The 26,516-nt window shown below is 49.2% G+C and overlaps 1 protein-coding gene across 1 annotated transcript in view; it reads right to left on the reverse strand.

Moving 5' to 3' along the window:
- ELP3 (elongator acetyltransferase complex subunit 3) overlaps positions 1-25,989 on the reverse strand; it is a 238,366-nt gene extending 212,377 nt beyond the window's left edge. The window contains exons 1-2 of the mRNA XM_082251144.1: positions 25,916-25,989; positions 19,518-19,617 (exon numbers count right to left, since the gene is read on the reverse strand). Coding sequence (XP_082107270.1) covers positions 19,518-19,617; positions 25,916-25,940 — 125 coding nt within the window. The 5' untranslated portion in view covers positions 25,941-25,989. The remainder of the gene's footprint in view (positions 1-19,517; positions 19,618-25,915) is intronic.
- Between the last annotated feature and the right edge of the window lie 527 nt (positions 25,990-26,516).

The following is a 26,516-nucleotide window of genomic DNA, read 5'->3' on the forward strand; positions in this document are numbered from 1 at the left end:
CAGGTTGTGTACAATGCTGCCACCTGCTGGTTATAAATGGGAACTGCGCCACAGGTTGTGTACAATGTTGCCACCTGCTGGTCATAAACGGGAAATGCGCCACAGGTTGTGTACAATGCTGCCACCTGCTGGTTATAAATGGGAACTGCCCCACAAGTTGTGTACAATGCTGCCACCTGCTGTTTATAAATGGGAACTACCCCACAGGTTGTGTACAATGCTTCCACCTGCTGGTCATGAATGGGAACGCACCACCACAGGTTGTGTACACTGCTGCCACCTGCTGGTTATAATTGGGAATTGCCCCATGGGTTCTGTACAATGCTTCCACCTGCTGCTCATAAATGGGAACTGCCCAACGGGTTCTGTACAATGCTGCCACCTGCTGGTTATAAATGTGAATTGCCCCTTGGGTTCTGTACAATGCTGCCACCTGCTGGTTATAAATGGGAACTGCGCCACAGGTTGTGTACAATGCTGCCACCTGCTGGTCATAAATGGGAACTGCGCCACAGGTTGTTTACAATGCTGCCACCTGCTGGTTATAAATGGGAACTGCCCCACAAGTTGTGTACAATGCTGCCACCTGCTGGTTATAAATGGGAACTGCCCCACAAGTTGTGTACAATGCTGCCACCTGCTGGTTATAAATGAGAACTGCGAAACAGCTTGTGTACAATGCTGCCACCTGCTGGTTATAAATGGGAACTGCCCCACAGGTTGTGTACAATGCTTCCACCTGCTGGTCATGAATGGGAACGCACCACCACAGGTTGTGTACACTGCTGCCACATGCTGGTTATAAATGGGAACTACTCCACAGGTTGTGTACAATGCTGCCACCTGCTGGTTATAAATGGGAACTACCCCAAGGCTATGTACAATGCTGCCACCTGCTGGATATAAATAGGAAATGCGCCACAGGTTGTGTACAATGCTGCCACCTGCTGGTTATAAATGGGAACTGAGCCACAGGTTATATACAATGCTGCCACCTGCTGGTCATAAATGGGAACTGCGCCACAGTTTGTTTACAATGCTGCCACCTGCTGGTCATAAATGGGAACTACGCCACAGGTTGTGTACAATGTTGCCACCTGCTGGTCATAAATGGGAACTGCGCCAAAGGTTGTGTACAATGCTGCCACCTGCTGGTTATAAATGGGAACTGCCCCACGGGTTTTGTACAATGCTGCCACCTGCTGGTTATAAATGAGAAATGCCCCACAGCTTGTGTACAATGCTTCCACCTGCTGGTCATAAATGGGAACTGCTCCACAGGTTGTGTACAATGCTGCCACCTGCTGGTCATAAATGGGAACTGCGCCACAGGTTGTGTACAATGCTGCCAACTGCTGGTCATAAATGAGAACTGCGCCACAGGCTGTGTACAATGCTGCCACCTGCTGGTTATAAATGGGAACTGCTCCACAGGTTGTATACAATGCTGCCACCTTCTGGTTATAAATGGGAACTGCCCCACAGGTTGTGTAACAAGAATTCACTAAAACATTTAATACAAGAAAAAAATAATAATAATACAACAAAGAGACTGAATCAAACTGATGCTTGAAATCTATTAGAAGGGACCACCTTCAGTCCTAAGATCCCCACACACAATGTTTGAACATTTCCTATTGAATGAAATTAAAGGGGGAATTAATCTCAGTCCTGGGGGGCAAGTTTCCGAACTGAACTGTGTCCTGGAAAAGGGGGGGGGGTCAGGCTTCAACAATGAAGGGTAAGAGTTCCAAACTGTGGCTGTGGATAGGGGGCAGACTTAGATCCCAACTCTGGGGGGGAAAGAGTTCCTGAATCAAACATATGGAGAGGGGTGCCAACTCAGGCTCCAACCCTGCCAAGCAAAAGTTCTGGAACTGAGGCTCTAGATGGGAGGAGGGGTAGTTTAGGGCCAATCCTGGCAGGCAAGAGGTTCCTGAACCTAAGCTCTGGATGGGGGGGGGGGGAGGGGTGATTTCTAAACTGAACCATGACGATAGATAAAGAGAACCATTTAGAGAAAATGCTCCTGAAGTGAACAGTGGCTATGGATAGGGATAGGGGGGCTGGCTCAGGACCCAACCTTGGGGGCAAGAGCTTCTAAACTGAACTTTGGCTATGAATGGAGAGGGGCAACTCAGAACCTAACCCTGCGGGGGCAAGAATTCCAGAGTTGAGCTATGACTACGTATAAGGGGCTGGCTCAGCCCCAACCTTGGCAGGCAAGAGGTTCCTGAACTGAGGCTGTGGATAGGAGGGAGGGCAGCTCAGGACTCAACACTGGGGGGAGGGGGAGGGGAAGGGGGGATTTCCAAACTGAACCGTGACAATAGATGAGGGGAAGGGGGCTCAGGCCTCAACCATTTACTCAGGACCCAACCACATAGGGCAAGAGTTCCCAAACTGAACTGTGGCTATAGGGGAGGTGGCCCAGGCTGCACAAGTGTAGGGCAAGGGCATCCAAACAGAGCCGGGGGTATTTTGCAGCAATATAATAGCTATCCATTGTAGCAGATAAATGCTACTATTGTGTTAGTGAGGCTGTTTGTCAAACAAGGGGTTCAAAAGCTGTAGTAAAGTGGAAGAAGCTGCTTCAGTCTTTTTTTTGTCTTTTAGAAAGCAGCCACAACCAAAGTAGAAAAGCCTGTCCCTGCAGAGAAGGATCCCTGTGTAGAAACTGTGGCCTCTTTGCAGTGGTCTGACACCCCTTTGCTAGAGAAGCAGCACATTGCAATAATTTGAAGGTTAATAGGGCTTTCAGAAGATGAGGGGAGGGGGTTCTGTAGTCCTGTCCTAGAGTGCCAACCGTGCTCCTCCATAGATACAGTAGAGTGAGTGAGCGAGCGAGCGTTGTCAATCTAGGACAGAAAGTGTGTTACTGACAGGATCACCAAGTGAAAAATAAATGAAAAAAAAAAGAAAAAAAAAAAAAAAAAAACACAACAAAAAAGGAAAATATATATATATATATATATATATATATATATATACACATACATACATACATACATACATACATACACACAGTATATATATTAAAAAAATATTTGCAACTATAGTTTTTTTTTATAATTTTTTTTTAAAATATATTTTTAATTAAAAAAAACAGAATTTTTGTAAAATCTTACCGTAAAATTCCTTTCTCTGAGTCCTCCGACAGTCGCCGCCACTTCATAATCTTCACTAATGGGGTAATTGACCTTTGCTCCGCAGGAGTAGTTAGGCAACAAGATTTGTTAATATCAAAGCTTTTAGCATATCCCACCCCTAGGGGGTGGTCCCCTCAGTCAATACCTCCCTGCTTCCAGCATTCTCAACTCAGTTTCAGTAGCATAGCAGTAGAGTACATAAGCAAACCCCAAAAGAGGGGCGGGGGCGGCGACTGTCGGAGGACTCAGAGTAAGGAATTTTACGGTAAGATTTTACAAAAATTCCGTTTTCTCTTACGTCCTCCGACAGTCGCCGCCACTTCATAATCTTCACTAATGGGGACGTCCCAGAGCAGTGTAGACATGAGGGGTGGGAAAAAAAACGCAGCCGCGCCTAAAGCAACGCAGTACCCACATCAGAGAAAGGAACCTTACCAAGGTAAGAGAACCAACCTGGCAACAGGAAAAACGTGCTCAACAGGAGCAACAACCCAGGAAGAACAAGTAACCCAGGGGTAAAAACACCCCAACAGCCAAGGGCCCAAACAAGGGACCCTAAGGCACTGCCGCACTAAGAACTTTACGGCCAAAGGAAGCATCTGCCGATGCCTGAACATCCACTTTGTAAAATTTGGAGAAGGTGTGAACGGACGACCAAGTCGCCGCCTTACACACCTGGGCCACAGAAGCCTGATGACGATAGGCCCAAGACGTACTCAGAGATCTGGTAGAGTGCGCCTTCACAGGGAAAGGAGGAACCTTCCCCCTCAAAGCATAGGCTTGCACAATCGTCCGTCTGATCCATTTGGCGATGGTAGCAGCCGACGCCGCCATGCCCTTCCGAGGTCCCTCTGGAAGGACGAATAGGGAATCCGACTTGCGAAAAGACTTAGTCGATGACAGGTAAACCCTGATCGCCCAAACAACATCCAAGGCATGCAAAGCCACCTCCTTCGGATGCTTAGGCTTCGCGCAAAGCAAAGGCAAGACAATGTCCTCATTCAGGTGAAATTCCGAAATCCTCTTCAGAAGAAAGGAAGGGTTAGGTCGCAAGACCACCTTATCCAAGTGAATCACCAAGTAGGGAGAGCTGCAGGACAAAGCTGCCAGCTCCGACACCCTGCGAGCCGAAGTGATCGCCACCAAAAAGGCAACCTTCTTGGACGACAGAGACAGCGAGATCTCCCTGATCTTCTCAAAGGGAGCCCGTTGTAACACGGACAGAACCAAGTTCAAGTCCCATGGAGGTAAAGGATCCCTCCTAGGAGGGGCCAAATGTCGCACCCCCTGAACAAAGGTGCTAACCAATGAATTAGACGCCACAGGGCGTTGAAAAAGAACGGCCAGCGCAGAAATCGGACCCTTAATTGTGGCCAACGCCAAACGCTGGTCCACTCCAGTTTGGAGGAAAGCCAACACTCGACACAGAGTATGAGCGAGGGGAATACCCCCTGGACTCACACCAGGCAAAGTACGCTTTCCAAGTACGGTAGTACATTTTTCCCGAAGAGGCTTTTCTAGCCTTGATCAAAGTGGGAATGACCTCAGGGGAGAGACCCCTATCCTTCAGGACCTGGCGTTCAACAGCCAGGCCGTTAAAGCCAGCAACTGTAAAGCAGGATGGAATAGACAGAAGGTCTTACCGAAGCGTCAGGCGCCACGGAACGTCGACTGCCAAATTTACGAGGTCTGCGTACCAAGACCGGCGAGGCCGTCCGGTGCCACCAGAATCACCGCGTGCGGTTCCGAAGCCAATCTGCGAAGCAGCCTGGACAGCAGCTGAATCGGTGGAAAGGCATACATCAGACGATACTGATGCCAGGGCGCCACTAACGCGTCTGAGGCGTCTGCCCGAGGATCGCGCGTCCTTGCCACAAACCTTTCCACCTTGTTGTTCAGACGAGACGCGAACAGGTCCATGTCCGGAAGACCCCACTTCGCGCACAACATCTGGAAGACATCCGGGTGAAGGGACCATTCTCCCTGGTCCAGGGTCTGGCGACTCAGATAGTCCGCCTGCCAGTTCTCCACCCCCGGAATGTGCACAGCCGTTATCGCTGGGACATGCGTCTCGGCCCACGACAGAATGTCGTTTACTTCCCGAGCAGCACGGGCACTCCTGGTGCCCCCTTGATGCTTGATGTAGGCCACCGCTGTGGCATTGTCCATCTGAACCCGAACCGGACGGCCCTGAAGCCGTTCCGACCAATGCAGAAGGCAAAGTTTTATCGCTCGCAATTCCAGAATGTTGATCGGAAGGGAGGACTCCTCCTCCGACCAAGTCCCCTGGGCGGATAGAACGCCCAGAACACCACCCCAGCCCGACAGGCTGGCATCCGTGGTGAGCACCGTCCACGACAAGGGACGAAAGGACTTGCCCCCCCCCCCCCCCCCGACACCGCCGGGGACTGGAGCCACCACAAAAGACCCCTTCGGGTGTGGTGGCTCAACGAGATCCGCAGATCCAGAGATTGCGGACGCCCGTCCCACTTGGCCAAGATCTCCGCCTGAAGACCCCGCGTGTGAAACTGGGCGAAGGGAATCGCCTCGAAAGCCGAGACCATCAGACCTAGACATCTCATATATGTCCGGAGGGACGAGCACTGAGTGTCCCTGAAGGACCTGACCTCGTCCTGAAGTGTCCGGAGCTTGTTTTCCAGCAGGAAGACCTTCGCTTGAGCAGAGTCCAGGATCATCCCCAGGTAGTGAAGACGAACCGACGGACACAACGTTGATTTTGGAAAATTTATCGTCCAACCAAACTCCTGCAGAGTCTGCATCGTGGTGGACAGGTCGTTTACCAGGCCCTGACTGGTCGCAGACCGAAGCAAGATATCGTCCAGATATCCCAAGACAGACGCCCTGGGCTCTCAATAAAGCCAGGACTGGCGCAAGCACCTTGGTGAAAACCCGCAGAGCCGAAGCGAGACCGAAGGGTAACGCCACGAATTGGTAATGATCCTCCGCAATGGCGAATCGAAGGTACCTCTGGTGACCCTCGAAAAACGGGGATGTGAAGGTACGCATCCTTCAGATCGATGGAGGCCATGATTTCCCCCGGACTCAAGGCAGCCACCACTGAGCGTAGGGATTTCAATGCGGAACTTGCGAACCCGCACAAAGCGGTTCAGAGCTTTCAAGTCCAGAATCGGACGTGCCTTGCCCTCCTTTCTGGGCACAGTGAACAGATTGGAATAGAACCCCCGAAATCTGTCCCGATGAGGCACCGGAACCACCACTCCCTGGGCCGCAGGTCCCGCACCGCCAGGTGCAGATCCTGCAAACGCTCCGGAGACAGCTGAAGATTTGAGGGAAAAAATCTGCTCGCTGGCCGAGAGAGAAACTCGATCTTGTATCCAGATCGAACGATTTCCTGAACCCACCTGTCCCGAATGCGGGCCAGCCAGGGTTGAAGAAAACCGAGCAAACGTCCCCCCACCCCAGAACCGGGTGAGGGCGCCCCTTCAGGCCGAAGTGGTATGGGCAGCGGACCCGGACTGACCGGACTTCTGCTTCCCTGCCCACGGCTTCTTCTGGGAGCCCTGGCCCTTGAAGGGCTTGCCCTTGTATTGTGACCGAAAGGCACGAAAAGACCCCTGAGAGTGCCTGAACGAGGTATTCTTCTTACCGCGAACAAACTTATTCTTGTGAGTTTGGGGTAAGAGAGTGCTCTTACCCCCGGAAATTCCCTTTATCAGAGTATCCAAAGACTCGCCAAAAAGGCGAGATCCCGCGTAGGGAAGATTAGCCAGAGTCTTGCGAGAGGATTGGTCAACCGACCAACATTTCAGCCATATCAGGCAACGGTTCAACACCGCTACACTGGAGAGACGTGCAGCCAAAGGGACTAAATCCAAGTCCGCATCGCACAAATACATGACACCCTGATGAATTTGATCTACCATAGCCAACGTTGTCGGCGGAGCAGAGTCAGCCACCAGGGTGCGCCTGAGCACCTGCGTCCAATCCGCGATAGCTTGGGCTGCCATAATGGAAGTAAAAATAGGCTTCAGCATAGAACCAGCAACCGTATAAGTATGACGGGCCAGAGACTCCAATCTCCTGTCCGTAGGGTCCCGGAACACCGGGGTATCCTCAGCAGGAATCGCAGTAGATTTATTCAAAACTGCCACCGCGTGATCCACCTGAGGCGGCACACACCAACGCTCATCAGTGGTGGGTGTAAATGGATAACGCAGCTTGAACCTACTTGGCACAGTAAAGGGCTTCTTTAAATTGCGCCATTGCTCATCAACAGCGCGTTGAAATTCCGCAGGGCAGGGAAAAACCTGCGCAGATTTGCGTTTCCTTTTAGTCCCATAAGAGGACATCAAAGCAGGAGGACATGGTTCATCCTGCAGATGCAGTGTTTCCTTGATAGAAGTAATCAACTCATCCATGAGTGCAAGCTCTTCAGGCGAGCCAGGGGGAGAAGTATCAACTCCTTCTACCTCAGCCTCCCCCTCAGACCCCACAAGGTCCAGGGATGAGCGAGACCCTGAGAAAGGCACTCCAGCCATAGCAGCCCCATCGCCCTCTGAATCAGAGGAAATAGATAACCTGGGCCGTTTTGCGGATCGATCAGCCATTAGCATCTGCACCTGAGAAGCCAAGTTCTCTACAACAGCAGCCAGATCAGCCCCCTCGGGGGATGCAGCAGCCCCTTGGCCCCCCACCAGGGCGGGGGGAAACTTGCAATCCTGAGAATCCATGCCCCAGTATCAACTGAAATAAAGGACCGCCCCTTTAAGACCGCGGCGAGCACAGCCCACCGCACACTACTGTATGTACCGACCCCCGCAGGGATAAGGAGCACTGAGCAAGGAAATACAGGATAAGGAAGGTAAAAACCTGGAGAGAGCACACAGCTGCTGCCACCGATCGCTGTTCCAGTGAAAAAGGAAGTGATGCAATGACTGACCACCCTATATAGCCTATGAAGGCTTCACAAACATGGCCGCTCGGCTGAGGGAATCAAGGCAACAAGAAAATGGCGCCGACATGTGCTTGCAGGAGCAATCGCCGCCAAAATGGCGGCGTTTGGCGCCAAAACACCGCACTGTATCACACAGGGCCGGTCACCACAATTTGCCGAGAAAAATGGCGGGCCGCAGCAGCGGTCGCCGCACAGCATGTCTGATCCCAGTCTGCCCCATACATCTCACACAGCAGAGCGGGAGAGCCCCCCCCCCCCCCCCCCGCAGCACACAGAAAGGCAGCTATTCCACACAGGAATCTGACAGGGAGCTCAGCACTTACACAGACATGCGGGTCACACAGCCACAGACTGACACCCAAATAGACAGGTCCCCACATAGAAATTTACTTACCATTCCGGATGGCGTGGGGAGCCTTCTCTAGCGACCAAACCGCTGTACTGAGGACAGGGAGTGTCGCAGCCAGGACGCAGTGGACTGCGGTGCGAAACCGCAAATGGCGTCCGGTGAGGTAGCCCCCTCACAGGCAGCATCCCTGCAGCGAACAGGGATGGGTCGTTCAATATGCCAGGGAAACCTGAGCTGAACGCTCGATGGCAGGCTGGGGAAACCCCTGGCACACAGCCCTGGGATCCAGGGTGACCAGACCGAGACCCAGCTCCGCATGATCATCTTCATCCGAAGAAAACTAAACTAATGCTGAGAAAAAAACAGCTAAGTAAGCTAAGTAAAAGAAAGAGAAAAATACTTGAAATAAAATCCAAAAGAGGATAGAAGGTTGAGACTGAAAGCCCCAGCACAGGAACAGCCAGCTACTCCTAAGCTAGGCAATTGAAAACTGAGTTGAGAATGCTAGAAGCAGGGAGGTATTGACTGAGGGGACCACCCCCTAGGGGTGGGATATGCTAAAAGCTTTGATATTAACAAATCTTGTTGCCTAGCTACTCCTGCGGAGCAAAGGTCAATTACCCCATTAGTGAAGATTATGAAGTGGCGGCGACTTTCGGAGGACGTAAGAGAAAAATATTTTTAAACTAATAATAATATTGATATGGAAAACAAATAGTGCAGCGCTAACATAAAATGAACCATGTGTTTAAATTGATTACCAAAATAGACAATAATTGGTGCAACTCAAAACTGATAAAGTGACCAAAAAGTGCAAATATGATCAATAAATGTGCATATAAGTTAGATGACTCCAAACTTCCAAAAGGTGTATATATGAGATCCAGAGTGAATGATAAAAAGGAGACGCTGAATTCCCAAGAAGAAGATAACTGGAAAAAACATTTTATATGGATACTAAATTTATTAATATTATTAAAATTTAATGGCATCATTAAAAGGATGAAATGTGAAGGCTGCTGAAGTCTATAACACTCTCCGTGCAGAGTTCTATCACGAGGGACCTTCTACATTCTTTTCTTTCCAATTATTTATTTTATTTGTTTTGCTTTGTTTTTTCCCCCAATTTTGCTTAGGTGTACTCACTTTCATCGGTTAGCACACAATACTAACCACCGACCCTGGCGTTCAACAGCCAAACCGTCAAAGCCAGCGACTGTAAAGCAGGATGGTATATTGGTCCTTGGGACTGCAGATCCTCCCTAAGAGGAAGCTTCCAAGGAAAGTCGCAGCCGCACCGGATCAGCATACCAAGCCCGGCGAGGCCAGTCCAGGACCACTAAGATGATCTGAATCCCTTCTGCCTCGATCCTGCGTAGAAGTCTTGGCAGAAGCTTCAGAGGAGGGAAGGCGTAAACCTGACCATACTGACCCCATGGGGCCACAAGCACATCCGTGGAGTCTGCCAGAAGATCCCGTGATCTCTGCACCTTTCTGTTGAGTCGGGACGCCAACAGATCCACCTCAAGGATGCCCCACCGGAGACACAACTGATGAAACACCTCCAGATGAAGGGACCACTCTCCCTCGTCTAACGCCAGCCGACTGAGGTAATCCGCCTGCCAGTTTTCCACCTCATGTAAGTGTATGGCATAGAGGACTGGAACGAACCATCGTGCCCACCTTAGAATGCCAGCTACCTCCAGAGCTGCCAGGACACTTCTTGTGCCCCCCTGGTGATTGACATAAGTCACGGCTGTGGCATTGTCCGATTGAATGCGCACTGGACATCCCTAAAGACGATCCGTCCAATGTTCCAGGCACAGTCTGAGTACCAAGACATTGATCGGTAGTCTGGACACTTCCGGTGTCAAGACCCTCTGAGCAGAAATTTTGCAGACGACCCCTCCCCAGCCGGAAAGCCTGCCATCCGTGGTGACCACGGTCCAATACAAGGGGAGGAAGGATTTGCCCAGCCGAAGCATGAAGCCACAATATCAGGGACTCTTTCATTCCTGATTTGATTGTCCAGAGACTGCGGATTCTTGTCCCATTTGGCCAGAATCTCCCTTGCAGGGACCTCGTATGGAACTGTGCAAATGGAACCGCCTCGAAGGTAGACACCATCAGGCCCAGCACCCACATGCAAGTCCAGAGGGATTACCATCTGCTGGACAGTAGGAGACAAATTACAGCCTGCAGTTTCTGGAACTTGTCCAAAGGAAGGAGCACTCTGGCTAAGGCCGAGTCCAGAGTCAGACTCAGATAGTCCAGCTTTGTAGACGGAACCAGAGCAGACTACTGAAAATTCAGAATCCAGCCAAACACCCTCAAGCTCGTATGGCAATTTCCAGGTTTCCCGCCAAAGCAGTAGGAGACTCCGCTCGCAGAAGGAGGTCGTCCAAGTAGCCCAGTACCGTGAACCCCATTGGCGTAACAATGCTAGCACTGGGGCCCACACTTTCGTGAAGACCCGAGGAGCAGAAGCGAGACCAAAGGGTAACGCCACGAACTGATAATGCTCCTCTCCCACGGCAATGCGGAGGAAACGCTGGAGACCAACACATACTGGAGTGTGCAGGTAAGCGTCCTTGAGATCGATTGGGGCAAGAAAAATCCTCCTGATGCAGGGAAGCCACCACCATACGAACGGACTCCATTCTGAACTTCTGCACCCGCACAAAGCAGTTCCACGACTTGAGGTTCAGAATTGGACGCACCTTGCCTTCCTTCCTGGGGACTGTAAACAGGTTTGAGTAAAACCCCTGAAAACGTGTTCCAAAGTCAGAACCGGGACCATCTCCCTTTAAAGTAAAAGGTCTTGCACCACCCCAAAAAGAGCCTGCAAGCGGACCTAGGACAGTTGCACGTTGGAAGGAAGAACCTTATCGGAGGGTAAGAAAGAAACTTGATCTTGTAGCCGGACCGAATTACCTCGTGGACCCACCTGACTAGTACCAGGGGAGTCCACGGGTCTGGGAATCAGCGAAGACATCCCCCCACCCCAGATACGGATGAGGGAGCACCTTCATGCTGAAGGGGCCCTGTCCACGGGTCTGGAGAAGCCCACTCTTGACTTGCCAGCCAAGTTCACTTGGATCCTTCAGAGGAGGCCCCAAAGGGCTCCAATCCCTTGTCAGTCGACCCTGAGGGATGAAAAAACTTCTTATGAGCCAAGGAGGGCCCACGTCTACGACGAGGATCCTTGCCCTTAGTAGCCTGCGGAAGAAAGGTACTCTTCCCCCCATGAGACCTTTAATGATGTCATTGAGGTTAGCACCAAATAGACGATCTCCTTGAAAGGGGAGAACAGTCAAGGCCTTTTTAGAAGTCTGGTCCGCAGACCAGCATTTGAGCCCAAAGACATGCCGAAAGACCATTGCCGAAACAGAAAGCCGAGCCACTAGGTGAGCCGCATCCAAAGAGACATCACAGATAAACTGCAGCCACTGGACCAGCTGGTCTGCCAGCTCAGCAAAGGCAGGGGGCAGCTACTCCCCCTCCAGGTCATGGCAAAAAAGCCTAGCTCATTTGGTCAGAGTCTGCAACACCAAGGCAATGGTGAATATCGGCCTCAGTGCCAAATCAGTCAGGGTGTACATATTGCGGGCCACAGCCTCTGCCTTCCTGTTAGCCGAATCCTTAAAGGCCAGGGACTCTTCAACTAGAATCATGGTTGCCTTATTTAATTTGGAAACAAGAGGGTCCACCACCAGAGGAACAGTCCACTTCTTAAGAAGGGACTCCTCAAAGGGTTATCGCCTAGCAAAATCGCTTAGGGACACCAAAGGGATGCTTTGGTCATCCCCACTATTTAGTGACAATTCTGTCAAAATAGGAGGGGAAAGGGAACACCTTTCCCATTGTGAATGGATTGTGAATGCCAAAGGGGACCTGCGCCTCCACCTTTAAGGTCTCATGCACAGCTTCAATCAGTGCGTCCACCAGCGCCTTTTCGCACGCGGTTTCTGAAATGGAGGAATCCTCCTCACTATCAGAGGATTCCAGGCACGTGGTTGTAGACCCAGCAGGGTGACCCACGTCTGCGGCAGCCAAATCAGATTCAGGATCTGATGACCCACCGCTCTGACAGCCCACCCAGTTGAAAGCCACAGAGCATAAATCAATCCTCAGTAGTGAGGGAGAGCACCCCAGACTCACCACCCCACAAAAACCAGGCACTGCAGCTACCAGGAGAATCTGCATTGCACGAACGGCGACCAGGAATTGAAAAGATCCAGGAGATGAGGAGGGGCACCCACCGCCGCCCAGAGGGCTCCACTGTCATGGCCGCCACTATTTTCAATGGCAAATCACCGCAAATTGGCCGCCACACTACACAAACATGGCCGCCGTGCATTAAGCACACAGGCTACAAGAAAATGCCAGTACCACGAGGCTCCCAGGGAGCCAGGAGGGATCCCTAGGCCTCAGAAAATGGCACAGACAGGAAGAGTGGGCCCTGACAGGAGCCCCCGCCAGGTACAGCCCCTCCCCCCCACAGCCAATCGCCCGGTTGCCGGCGGCGCACCCCACTGTCGCCAGCACAGCACCCTGCCCCCACCCTAGTCGTTGGACCAGGTCACCCCACAGCCCCAGCGTCAGAAGGAAGGGGAGGGGGCGAGATGGCCCACAAGGACCACCAGACTGATGATGGTGCCTATTAGGAAGCCCAGGGGTCTGACCATCCCAAGGAGGGGCCCACATCCACCCCTAAACCCTCCAGGGGGAAAGGGGGGGACAGTTCTCACCATACCAGGAACCAGGCGGGCACCACTCCAAACAGAACCTCCTCTCCTTCGAAATGGGGGGCTGTCGGCCAGGAGAAACGCTGCAACTCGGGCCGAGACCCGGTCATATGCGACCTCTTGAGGCGCTTAACTCACAGGCCAGCCCCCGTCCAGTGGGGATATGTCGCAGCCGCTGATGTCTGCACGCGCTCGCTGGCCAGACTGGGGTGACGACTGGAACTAGATTATCCAGCCCATCGCCCAGTCCGGCAGTCGATTGTCGATCTCGCAGGAAAAAAATCCAGGAGAAAAAAAATTGTATCTAAAAAGAAAAAAATGGCATCTCCCCAGTACCGTTCTATAGAGCCGGCAGCGGTCAGCTTTCAGAAAAAAAAACAACCGATGCAGCTCGGGAGCCGCTCGCCCATTATCCAAGCAAAAGGGAGGGACATCCCCCCTGTCCCACCGCTGCCCATCCCACCGGGAGACCCAAGAAAAAGTTGGCACGTCCGCTGGCTGGTTGGAGTCCTGAACAAAGCCAGATTTGGCTCTGATTGGGTCTCCAATGTATTAACCCGGAAGCAGTGTCATGACATCACGAGCTGCCAACGGTGCCAAATTAAAAAAAACTGTCAGTATTCAAAAATGCAGATTTCGACATTTTGAATACTTTGAAGTGCAGTGGAGGGGTTTGGGGTTTGAAGAGGAGTTTTGCAGCTGTAAAAACGCTCAAACTCTAAAAAACGCAGCTATTCAGTGTTTATAAGCATTTTTTGAGCCATAAGCTTTTGTGGGAGTATAGTATTACTAAAAAAAAAAAAAAAAAAAAAAAAAAAAAAAAAAAAAAGCCGCAGACACTTAAAAAAACGCTGATGCAAAAAGCTAAAGCTACTGGTGTTTTTATAATGTCCAGTGTGCATGAGGCCTTAGCCTGCATTATAGTAGGTATATATGGTTTAGTTTCTTTCACACTATCCTCTTCTTTGTGTATTTTTTGTACCTTTTCTCCTTTTTATTTTTCTTTGATCTTTTTCCAATTAACCACTTCAGCCCCGGAAAAGATTTGCCCCCTTAATGACCAGGCCATTTTTTTGTGATTCGGCACTGCGTTATTTTAACTGACAATTGCGCGGTCGTGCAACGCTGTACCCAAATACAATTGGTGTCTTTTTTTTTCCCACAAACAGAGCTTTCTTTTGGTGGCATTTGATCACCTGTGCGATTTTTATTTAGAGCACTATAAACTAGGGACGGACCGATATGTTTTTTTCAGGGCCGATACCGATATTTTGGTCACAACGTATCGGTATCAGCCGATATGGGCCGATATTTTGTACATTTAAAGTTTTGAAAAATAAAAGACAATTTTTGACACAAATCTGGTACTGAACATGTTAATCTTTGTTTAATGCTTAAAGCGGTTGTAAACCCAAAAACGCTAACAAAAAAAAAACCCTGCAAGACAAAAAGGCATAATGAGCTAGTATGCTTAGCATACTAGCTGATTATGTATTACTTACCTTAGAACGAGGCCCCGACACGGACCCCCGGACATCGCTGCGGGCGCTGCCATGATCCCTCGGCGTCTCTTCCGGGTTCGGCGGCTCCAGCGCTGTGATTGGCTGGAGCCGCGATGACGTCACTCCCGTGCATGCGCGTGGGAGTGATTTTCCGGCAAGCTCCCGGCAAGCAAAACTGAAGGTCCCCCCGGACCTTCAGAGCGCATGCGCCGCTCTCGTGATCGGCTGCATGCACTGCAAATATCTCCTAAACCGGCACGGTATTTATTGTACCTACAGGTAAGCCTTATTATAGGCTCACCTGTAGGTAAAAGTAAAAAAAAAAAACATGATACTACCGCTTTAATGGCTGGCTGGCACCCTGTGGTGGGTGGCTGGCTGGCTGGCACCCTGTGGTGGGTGGTTGGCTGGCTGGCTGGCACCCTGGGGCTGTGGGTGGCTGGCTAGTACAGGGGCTGTGGGTGGCTGGCTGGCTGGTACAGGGTCTGTGGCTGGCTGGTACAGGGCCTGTGGATGTGGGTGGCTGGCTGGCACCGGGCTGCTGTGGGTGGGTGTATGGCTGTGATACACTCCCGTGAGACAAGTCCCGACTCCAGATGAGGCTGTCCAAGGTGAGGGAGGCGGCCTAAGAAGGCAGAATGACATCACAAAAATATCGGCAATATCAGCCAGTTCCGGGGCCGATACCCATATATCGGGGAAAGTGCATATCAGCCACCAATATGTTGGCCTTGCCGATAATCAATCTATCCCTACTATAAACAAAAAAACAGCGACAATTCTGAAAAAATAAATAAATAAATAAATAAATATTTTTCACTATATTAATACCAATAAAAAAACATTTTAAATCAAATTATTCCATCCTTTTAGACCAATTTGTATTCTTCTACATATTTTTGTAAATAATAATGGTAAAACAATCAGCTTATTTTGCACAAAATGTATCACGTCTACAAACTAGGAGAAAGATTTATGTAATTTTTTTTTTTTTTTTTACTAGTAATGGCGGTGATCCGCGATTTTTAGCGGGATTGCGGCGGACAGATCGGATCCCTAACTGACATTTTTGACACTTTTGGGGGGGGGGGGGGGTACCAGTGACATTACTACAGTAATCATTGCTAAAAATATGCACTGCTACTGTAATAATGACACTGGCAGGGAAGGGGTTAACCTAGGGGTGATCAAAGGGTTAAATGTGAGCCTAAGGGGTGCTTTCTAACTGTGAGGTGGTTGGGCTTGTGAAATCAACACAGATCCTAAATAGGAGGATCACAGGTGCTCTGTGTTCATTCCAGAGAGAACAACAGTCTACTGTGTTTACAACAGCAGACCGCCGTTCTCTCTCCACAGGGAGCGATCGTGGGTGCCTGGCGGCAATCGCGGACGCCGGCCCCCATGGATCGGCTTCCCCGCTGCCTAATGCCTGGAGCACTCCCACGAACGGCCATACAGGTACAGCGGTTCCCGCAGCCGAGGCAGGCTGCCGCAGTATATCTGCGGCGGGTGGTCAGCAAGTAGTATTTGTCTACATATGAGCATTAATGAAATTTATGTTTCACAATAAAAATACCCCTACAATACTCATGCCTCCTACAGTGTAATAAAGTTATGCTTTAACTTACACCCAGTATTGTATTTGTGCAGCATGTTTTTCTTACTTTGAGTAGTTCTTCCACACAGCGGCCATCTCCAGTGTGGGCATCTGAAGCCGCTGTGTCCTGTATCCCATGCATGCACCTGGCTATCTCGCGCATGCGCGGTGTGTTGCGATCGGCACGCAACGATGCTACGAGCCATAGAGATCATTTTTCAGAGGGCATTTGACGGGCAGCTGGGAAGAGTTATGTTGCTTTTTTACTGCCTGTTTTAACCTTGTGAAGCCTGTACCACTGCACCGCAACCACATGCAATGTAAGTGGTTGTGATTCAGTCACAAAAGGTATCATTTTTGTTGCAGAACGTGAACCACCCTGGCAGCAGGGTCACATTATATATATTTCCCTACGCACCAAAAGGGCACTTAACTAAAACTTAACCTTTATTGTAAATCATAAAAAAGGTATGCAATTGATCATATCAGGTATGCTTATAGGAAGGAGTCAAATGCCATTATATACGAATCAACGTTGTATTTCTTATGTGGTAATATTAACATCTACCAAGTTTAAATGGTGAAACTTCTCTTGATACAGTATCTCACAAAAGTGAGTACACCCCTCACATTTTTGTAAATATTTTATTCTAGCTTTTCATGTTACAACACTGAAGAAATGACAGTTTGCTACAATGTAAAGTAGTGCGTGTACAGCTTGTATAACAGTGTAAATTTGCTGTCCCCTCAACATAACTCAACACACAGCCATTAATGTCTAAACCGCTGGCAACAAAAGTGAGTACAACTCCAAGTGGAAATGTCCAAATTGGGCCCAATTAGCCATTTTCCCTCCCCCGGTGTCATGTGACTCGTTAGTGTTACAAGGTCTCAGGTGTGAATGGGGAGCAGGTGTGTTAAATTTGGTGTTATCGCTCTCTCTCTCTCATACTGGTCACTGGAAGTTCAACATGGCACCTCATAGCAAAGAACTCTCTGAGGATCTGAAAAAAAAAAAAAAAAAAAAAAATTGTTGCTCCACATAAAGATGGCCTAGGCTATAAGAAGATTGCCAAGACCCTGAAACTGAGCTGCAGCACGGTGGCCAAGACCATACAGCGGTTTAACAGGACAGGTTCCACTCAGAACAGACCTCGCCATGGTCGACCAAAGAGGTTGAGTGCACGTGCTCAGCATCATATCCAGAGGTTGTCTTTGGGAAATAGACGTATGAGTGCTGCCAGCATTGCTGCAGAGGTTGAAGGGGTGGGGGGGTCAGCCTGTCAGTGCTAAGACCATACGCCGCACACTGCATCAAATTGGTCTGCATGGCTGTCTTCCCAGAAGGAAGCCTCTTCTAAAGATGATGCACAAGAAAGCCTGCAAACAGTTTGCTGAAGACAAGCAGACTAAGGACATGGATTACTGGAACCATGTCCTGTGGTCTGATGAGACCAAGATAAACTTATTTGGTTCAGATGGTGTCAAGCGTGTGTGGCAGCAACCAGGTGAGGAGTACAAAGACAAGTGTGTCTTGCCTACAGTCAAGCATGGTGGTGGGAGTGTCATGGTCTGGGGCTGCATGAGTGCTGCCAGCACTGGGGAGCTACAGTTCATTGAGGGAACCATGAATGCCAACATGTACTGTGACATACTGAAGCAGAGCATAATCCCCTCCCTTCAGAGACTGGGCCGCAGGGCAGTATTCCAACATGATAACGACACCAAACACACCTCCAAGACGACCACTGCCTTGCTAAAGAAGCTGAGGGTAAAGGTGATGGACTGGCCAAGCATGTCTCCAGACCTAAACCCTATTGAGCATCTGTGGGGCATCCTCAAACAGAAGGTGGAGGAGCGCAAGGTCTCTAACATCCACCAGCTCTGTGATGTCATCATGGAGGAGTGGAAGAGATCTCCAGTGGCAACCTGTGAAGTTCTGGTGAACTCCATGCCCAAGAGGGTTAAGGCAGTGCTGGAAAATAATGGTGGCCACACAAAATATTGACACTTTGGGCCCAATGTGGACATTTTCATTTAGGGGTGTACTCACTTTTGTTGCCAGCGGTTTAGACATTAATGGCTGTGTGTTGAGTTATTTTGAGGGGACAGCAAATTTACACTGTTATACAAGCTGTACACTCACTACTTTACATTGTAGCAAAGTGTCATTTCTTCAGTGTTGTCACATGAAAAGGTATAATAAAATATTTACAAAAATGTGAGGGGAGAGAGAAAAAGAGAAAGAGAAAAAGAGAAAGAGAAAAAGAGAAAGAGAAAAAGAGAAAGAGAAAAAGAGAAAGAGAAAAAGAGAAAAAGAGAAAAAGAGAAAGAGAGAAAAAGAGAGAAAAAGAGAGAAAGAGAGAGAAAGAGAGAGAAAGAGAGAGAAAGAGAGAGAGAAAGAGAAAGAGAGAAAGAGAAAGAGAGAGACAATACAGTTATAATCTCCTCCTACATTCAATATAAAGGCTCCAGGCTGTTTAGAGGCTATATAAAAACTCTAGGTCTCTTCACCAACACCAACTGGTATAAAGAGATGGGGGTATATCTGTCTCTCCTCCCATCTATTGGCCACATATAAAAATGAGATGAACAAAAAAAAGAAAAATAAACTAGTAAAAACTGTCTGTCTTACTGAAGATGTGGGCTGTCGGTCTTCCACCTTATGAAATTATCTCTCAGATATGTAATACGGGTACTCTCATCCATGTGGACACAATTAACCACTGATGGACGAGTCCCATATATCACCATATCCACACAAAAAGCTTCTCTCTTAATCAAGACTACATTGACACAAGGCATATCTCACCCCACAAAAAAAGAAAAAAAGGTGTGGAGGGGGAAAAGAATGTGCCAGGACAAAAATTAAATCATGTGAACCTAATTAAAAAGTCAGAAGGCTCTCCTAAAATCAAATCTTCCAAACCTAACATGTTTCACTACTAAAAGAGCTTCATCAGAGGTAAAAAGAAATCAAAAGTGAAGAAAATGAGCAACCAAGAGTAGCCGACGGTCACATGGCGAAAATAAAAACAAAAAACTAAAATGAGGAAAAATTGACCATATGACCATAGATAGATGTAGCAAGTATTGTATTGTTGTGAATAATTCTGATTCCCCTGTATGTAAATGAAACCTCTGTAAATGCTGTATGCCAGCCGCTGAAAATTCCCAATCCCGGACAAGCCCCCAAGCAGCACTCAATCCCGGACAAGCCCCCACGCAGCACTCACTTGTTGAGGTTGACATCCTTTCCTTGCTCATGAGCTTCTACGAGCTGTTTAATGATGTCAGAGATGGTCTTCATCATTAGCTCAGCCTTGCTGAGCTCCCCTGCAAGAGAAAAAAATTGTAATATGAGGATATTCGAAGAAGATGATGCCCATCCTACACAGTAACACAGCCACAGTCCTACAGATGAGACCTAGAATCCACCCACAGAGCGGCGAGGGCAGCGGTTCTCATGTGGTTTTGATCACCTACAGGACAAACCATGTGTGGAGTGCACCATAAATTTCACTTACACTTCTGACATTATAAGTTTATATCAATGGAGAGGAGATGGAGGCCCACATAAATAATTAGAGACAATGGAGAGGAGATGGAGGCCCACATAAATAATTAGAGACAACGGAGAGGAGATGGAGGCCCACATAAATAATTAGAGACAACGGAGAGGAGATGGAGGCCCACATAAATAATTAGAGACAACGGAGAGGAGATGGAGGCCCACATAAATAATTAGAGACAACGGAGAGGAGATGGGAGGCCCACATAAATAATTAGAGACAATGGAGAGGAGATGGAGGCCCACATAAATAATTAGAGACAAAAGGAGAGGAGATGGAGGCCCACATAAATAATTAGAGACAACGGAGAGGAGATGGAGGCCCACATAAATAATTAGAGACAACGGAGAGGAGATGGAGGCCCACATAAATAATTAGAGACAATGGAGAGGAGATGGAGGCCCACATAAATAATTAGAGACAATGGAGAGGAGATGGGAGGCCCACATAAATAATTAGAGACAATGGAGAGGAGATGGGAGGCCCACATAAATAATTAGAGACAATGGAGAGGAGATGGAGGCCCACATAAATAATTAGAGACAAAAGGAGAGGAGATGGAGGCCCACATAAATAATTAGAGACAATGGAGAGGAGATGGAGGCCCACATAAATAGAGACAATGGAGAGGAGAAAGAAGCCCGGGCCTGAGAGGAAGAGGTCACCTATGCTAATCAGGAACAATGTAGAGAAGATGAAGGCCCAGGTAACTACCGCTAATCAGAGACAATGGAAAGGAGATGGGAGGTCCAAGTGGGGACGAAGATGCCACCATCACTAATCAGGGACAACAGAGAAGATGGAGGTCCAAGCTGAGAGGAAGAGGTCACCACCACTAATCAGGGTCAACAGAGATAAGATGGAAGTCCAGGCTGAGGGTACTAGACCACTAATCAGGGTCAACAGAGAGAAGATGGAGGTCCAAGCTGAGAGGAAGAGGCCACTATGACTAATTAGGGACAACAGAGAGGAGATGAAGGTTGGAGCTGAGAGGAAGACAGCATAATCACTAATTATGGACAAGAGAGAGATGGAGGTCCAAGGGGGGAGGAAGAGGACACCACCACTAATTATGGACAAGAGAGAGATGGAGGTCCAAGCGGGGAGGAGGACACCACCACTAATTAGGGACAACAGAGAGAAGATGGAAGTCCAGGCTGAGAGGAATAGACCACTAATCAGAAACAATGGAGAAGAGATGAAGACCAAGGCTAGAAGGGGAAGGACAATAATGCCACACTCCGACAATGGAGAGAAGATGGAGGCCCAAGCTGAGAGAAAGGACACCACCACTAGCCAGAGACAATGAAGAGAAGATGGAGGCCCAAGCTGAGAGAAAGGACACCATCACTAGCCAGAGACAATGAAGAGAAGATGGAGGCTCAAGATGAGAGGAAGAGGCCGCTATCACTAAGTAGAAACAATGGAAAGAGAATGGTGCCTGAATTGAGAAGAAGCCCCCCCCCCCCCACTAATCAGAGACAATGGAGAAAAGATGGAGGCCCAAGCTGAGAGAAAGGACACCACCACTAGCCAGAGACAATGAAGAGAAGATGAAGGCTCAAGATGAGAGGAAGAGGCCGCTATCACTAAGTAGAAACAATGGAAAGAGAATGGTGCCTGAATTGAGAAGAAGCCCCCCCCACTAATCAGAGACAATGGAGAAAAGATGGAGGCCCAAGCTGAGAGGAAGTGGCCACCATTACTAATCAGAGAAAATGGAAAGAAGATGGAGGTCTAAGCTTAGAGGAACAGATCACCATCACTAATAAGAAAAAAAAAAGAGAGAGAAGATGGGAGGCCCAAGCTGAGAGAAAGAGGACACCATTACTAGTCAGAGACAATGGAAAGAAGATGGAGGCTCAAGATGAGAGGAAGAGGCCACTATCACTAATTAGAAACAATGGAGAGGGGATGGCGCCCAAATTAAAAAGAGGAAACCACCACTAATCAGAGACAATGGAGACCCAAGCTGAGAGAAAAAGGAGGACAGCACAAGTAAAACAGAGAAAATGAAGACTTAATCTAAAAAGAAAGAGCCCACCACCAGGGACAGTGGAGAAAAAAAAAATGGAGGCCCAAGATGAGAGGAAGAGATCACTATCACTAATCAGAAACATAGGAGAGGGGATAAAGGCCCAAATTGAGAAGAAGCCACCACTACTAGTTAAGAGACAACGAACAGAAGACAGATGCCCAAGCTGAGAGGCAGAAGCCACCACCACTACATAGCGACAAATGGAGAAAAGATGGAGGCCCATGATAAGGGGAATAGGCCACCATCAATAATCAGAGACAATGAACAAAGACAGATCTGCCCATTACTAATCAGAGACAATAGAGAGAAGATGAGGGGAAGAGGCCACCACCAATACTCAGAGATAATGGCTACAAGATGGAGGCCCAAGCTGAGGATAAAAGGCCACTACCACTAATCAGAGACAATTAAGAGAATATGGAGGCCCAAGATGAGGGGGGGGGGGGGGGGGGAAGAGGCCACACCACTTATCAAAGACAATGGAGAGAAGATGGAGGCCAAAGCTGTGGGGAAGAGGCCGCCATCACCACTAATCTGGGACAATGGTAGGAAGATGGAGGCCCAAGCTGAGAGAAAGAGGACTCCACCACTAGCCAGATACAATGGAGAGAAGATTGAGGCTCAAAATGAGAGGAAGAGGCTACTATCACTAAGTAGGAACAATGGAAAGGGGATGGCGCCCAAACTGAGTAGAGGCCACCACCACTAATCAGAGACGATGGAGAGAAGATGGAGGCCAAAGCTGAGTGAAAGGACAGCACAAGTAAACAGAGACGACGAAGACTCAAGCTAAAAAGAAAGAGCCCACCATCAGGGACAGTGGAGAAAAGATGAGAGGAAGAGATCACTATCACTAATCAGAAACATAGGAGAGGGGATAAAGGCCCAAGGTGAGAAGAAGCCACCACCACTAGTCAGAGAAACGAACAGAAGACAGGTGGCCAAGCTGAGTGGCAGAAGCCACCACCCCTACGCAGAGACAATGGAGAGAATATGGAGGCCCAAGATGAGGTGAATAGGCCAACATCACTAATCAGGAACAATGAACAAAGACAGATGACCCCATTACTAATCAGAGACGACGGAGAGAAGATGGAGGCCCAGGCTGAGGGGAAGAGGTCACCACCACTAATCAGAGACAACGGAGAGAAGGTGGAAGCCCAGGCTGAGGGGAAGAGGTCACCACCACTAATCAGAGACAACGGAGAGAAGGTGGAAGCCCAGGCTGAGGGGAAGAGGTCACCACCACTAATTATAGACAATGGTTATCCTGGCTGTTCATTCGATGGATCCCCCAATGACCACAGCACACCAAATATCAGACATGCAGCATGTTCAGCAGTGCAGCACAATGTCTGTGTGTGGGGAATACGGCGGCACTGACCTATAGAACGCGTGTTGTCATGGGTAGGGTGTGAATGAGCCCCCCGTCCAATGACAATGGTGACACCAAGACAAAGACGGGTCAATATTCACAATGGGGACACCGAAAGACAAACCCCTAACAGGGGCTCCAACCTTCTACCTCCTCTCCCAATCTACACCAAAAATAAATGTCATTGCTTTAATGTGACAACTGAGGATATAGGAGAGCTCCGTCTATCCCAGAGAGGCATGAGGCCCAATCTGCCTCCATATCAGACATCTAGAATAAGGGGGTACGAGGTGCTCTGTGCCTCTGTGTTGGAAAGTGGGGAGAAATTACGAGGCCCCCTGTTCCTCCCATATCAGGGAGGAATAATGAGGTGTGAGGCCCCCTGTACCTCCATATCAGGGAGGAATAATGAGGTGTGAGGCCCCCTGTACCTCCATATCAGGGAGGAATAATGAGGTGTGAGGCCCCCTGTACCTCCATATCAGGGAGGAATAATGAGGTGTGAGGCCCCCTGTACCTCCATATCAGGGAGGAATAATGAGGTGTGAGGCCCCCTGTACCTCCATATCAGGGAGGAATAATGAGATGTGAGGCCCCCTGTACCTCCATATCAGGGAGGAATAATGAGGTGTTAGGCCCCCTGTACCTCCATATCAGGGAGGAATAATGAGGTGTGAGGCCCCCTGTACCTCCATATCAGGGAGGAATAATGAGGTGTGAGGCCCCCTGTACCTCCATAGCAGGGAGGAATAATGAGGCGTGAGGCCCCCTGTACCTCCATATCAGGGAGGAATAATGAGGTGTGAGGCCCCCTGTACCTCCATATCAGGGAGGAATGATGAGGTGTGAGGCCCCCTGTACCTCCATATCAGGGAGGAATAATGAGGTGTGAGGTCCCCTGTACCTCCATATCAGGGAGGAATAATGAGGTGTGAGGCCCCCTGTACCTCCATATCAGGGAGGAATAATGAGGTGTGAGGCCCCCTGTACCTCCATATCAGGGAGGAATAATGAGGTGTGAGGCCCCCTGTACCTCCATATCAGGGAGGAATAATGAGGTGTGAGGCCCCCTGTACCTCCATATCAGGGAGGAATAATGAGGTGTGAGGCCCCCTGTACCTCCATATCAGGGAGGAATAATGAGGTGTTAGGCCCCCTGTACCTCCATATCAGGGAGGAATAATGAGGTGTGAGGCCCCCTGTACCTCCATAACAGGGAGGAATAATGAGGTGTGAGGCCCCCTTATCTCCATATCAGGGAGGAATAATGAGGTGTGAGGCCCCCTGTACCTCCATAACAGGGAGGAATAATGAGGTGTGAGGCCCCCTTATCTCCATATCAGGGAGGAATAATGAGGTGTTAGGCCCCCTGTACCTCCATATCAGGGAGGAATAATGAGGTGTTAGGCCCCCTGTACCTCCATATCAGGGAGGAATAATGAGGTGTTAGGCCCCCTGTACCTCCATATCAGGAGGAATAATGAGGTGTGAGGCCCCCTGTACCTCCATATCAGGGAGGAATAATGAGGTGTGAGGCCCCCTGTACCTCCATATCAGGGAGGAATAATGAGGTGTGAGGCCCCCTGTACCTCCATATCAGGGAGGAATAATGAGGTGTGAGGCCCCCTGTACCTCCATATCAGGGAGGAATAATGAGATGTGAGGCCCCCTGTACCTCCATATCAGGGAGGAATAATGAGATGTGAGGCCCCCTGTACCTCCATATCAGGGAGGAATAATGAGGTGTGAGGCCCCCTGTACCTCCATATCAGGGAGGAATAATGAGGTGTGAGGTCCCCTGTACCTCCATATCAGGGAGGAATAATGAGGTGTGAGGCCCCCTGTACCTCCATATCAGGGAGGAATGATGAGGTGTGAGGCCCCCTGTACCTCCATATCAGGGAGGAATAATGAGGTGTGAGGTCCCCTGTACCTCCATATCAGGGAGGAATAATGAGGTGTGAGGCCCCCTGTACCTCCATATCAGGGAGGAATGATGAGGTGTGAGGCCCCCTGTACCTCCATATCAGGGAGGAATAATGAGGTGTGAGGTCCCCTGTACCTCCATATCAGGGAGGAATAATGAGGTGTGAGGCCCCCTGTACCTCCATATCAGGGAGGAATGATGAGGTGTGAGGCCCCCTGTACCTCCATATCAGGGAGGAATAATGAGGTGTGAGGTCCCCTGTACCTCCATATCAGGGAGGAATAATGAGGTGTGAGGCCCCCTGTACCTCCATATCAGGGAGGAATAATGAGGTGTGAGGCCCCCTGTACCTCCATATCAGGGAGGAATGATGAGGTGTGAGGCCCCCTGTACCTCCATATCAGGGAGGAATAATGAGGTGTGAGGTCCCCTGTACCTCCATATCAGGGAGGAATAATGAGGTGTGAGGCCCCCTGTACCTCCATATCAGGGAGGAATGTACACTAATCATTAAACACACTGACAGTAGAAGGGAGGGCGGAGTCTTAGTCACTGGGTGCAGCCAATCAGATGGAGCCTCCTGAAATGACAGCTGTCAGCACACAGGTGATTGGTTGCAGTGTGGAGTGGGCGGGCTCCTATTCCATCTCGGGGTCCCCCCATAGAACTACAAGTCCCAGCATGCCCCGCCGGTCAGTGTATTCGGCGCACACAGAGCTCACCATGCTTCTTCCGCGGCGGCTTCATCTTCCCCCAACACAGCGTGAGAACGGAGAGCGAGGAGGACCAATCCCAAAACACACAGCTAAGGCCTGAGGGGAGGAGCACGTTTCACCAATAGCCAATCATAAAGCGCTACTGCCTTAAGAGGCGGGACAAATCTTCCTCAATAGCCAATCAACGCTCGCTATGGTCTGCAGGTCGGGACAAACCTCTAATAGCGTATTAGCAGCAAGCTTCCGCTTTACGGGAGGGACAAACCTATGTCAATAGCCTATCAGCAAGTCGCTACGATCTTCGGTGCGGGACAAACCTTCCTCCATAGCCAATCATGAATAACGTGCAGTAGTGATGTGATAGATGGCAGCGATCTCCGTGTGCTGACGTCACACAGCATGTGTATAAGATAGAGACAGAGAGATCTAGCTGGAGGAACTTCATCATCAATGACACCATCGTTATTATTATTATTAATAATAATATTTACTAATACTTAAAAAATAATGATAATAACAAACAATTTTAATAATATTAATTAATATTATAATTATTTATTATAGTAATATAATAATATAGTATATAATATTATTACTAGTTATTATA

The sequence above is a fragment of the Pelophylax lessonae genome, assembly GCF_965119305.1.
Source record: "Pelophylax lessonae genome assembly, chromosome: 3".
Classification (NCBI taxonomy): Eukaryota; Metazoa; Chordata; class Amphibia; order Anura; family Ranidae; genus Pelophylax; species Pelophylax lessonae.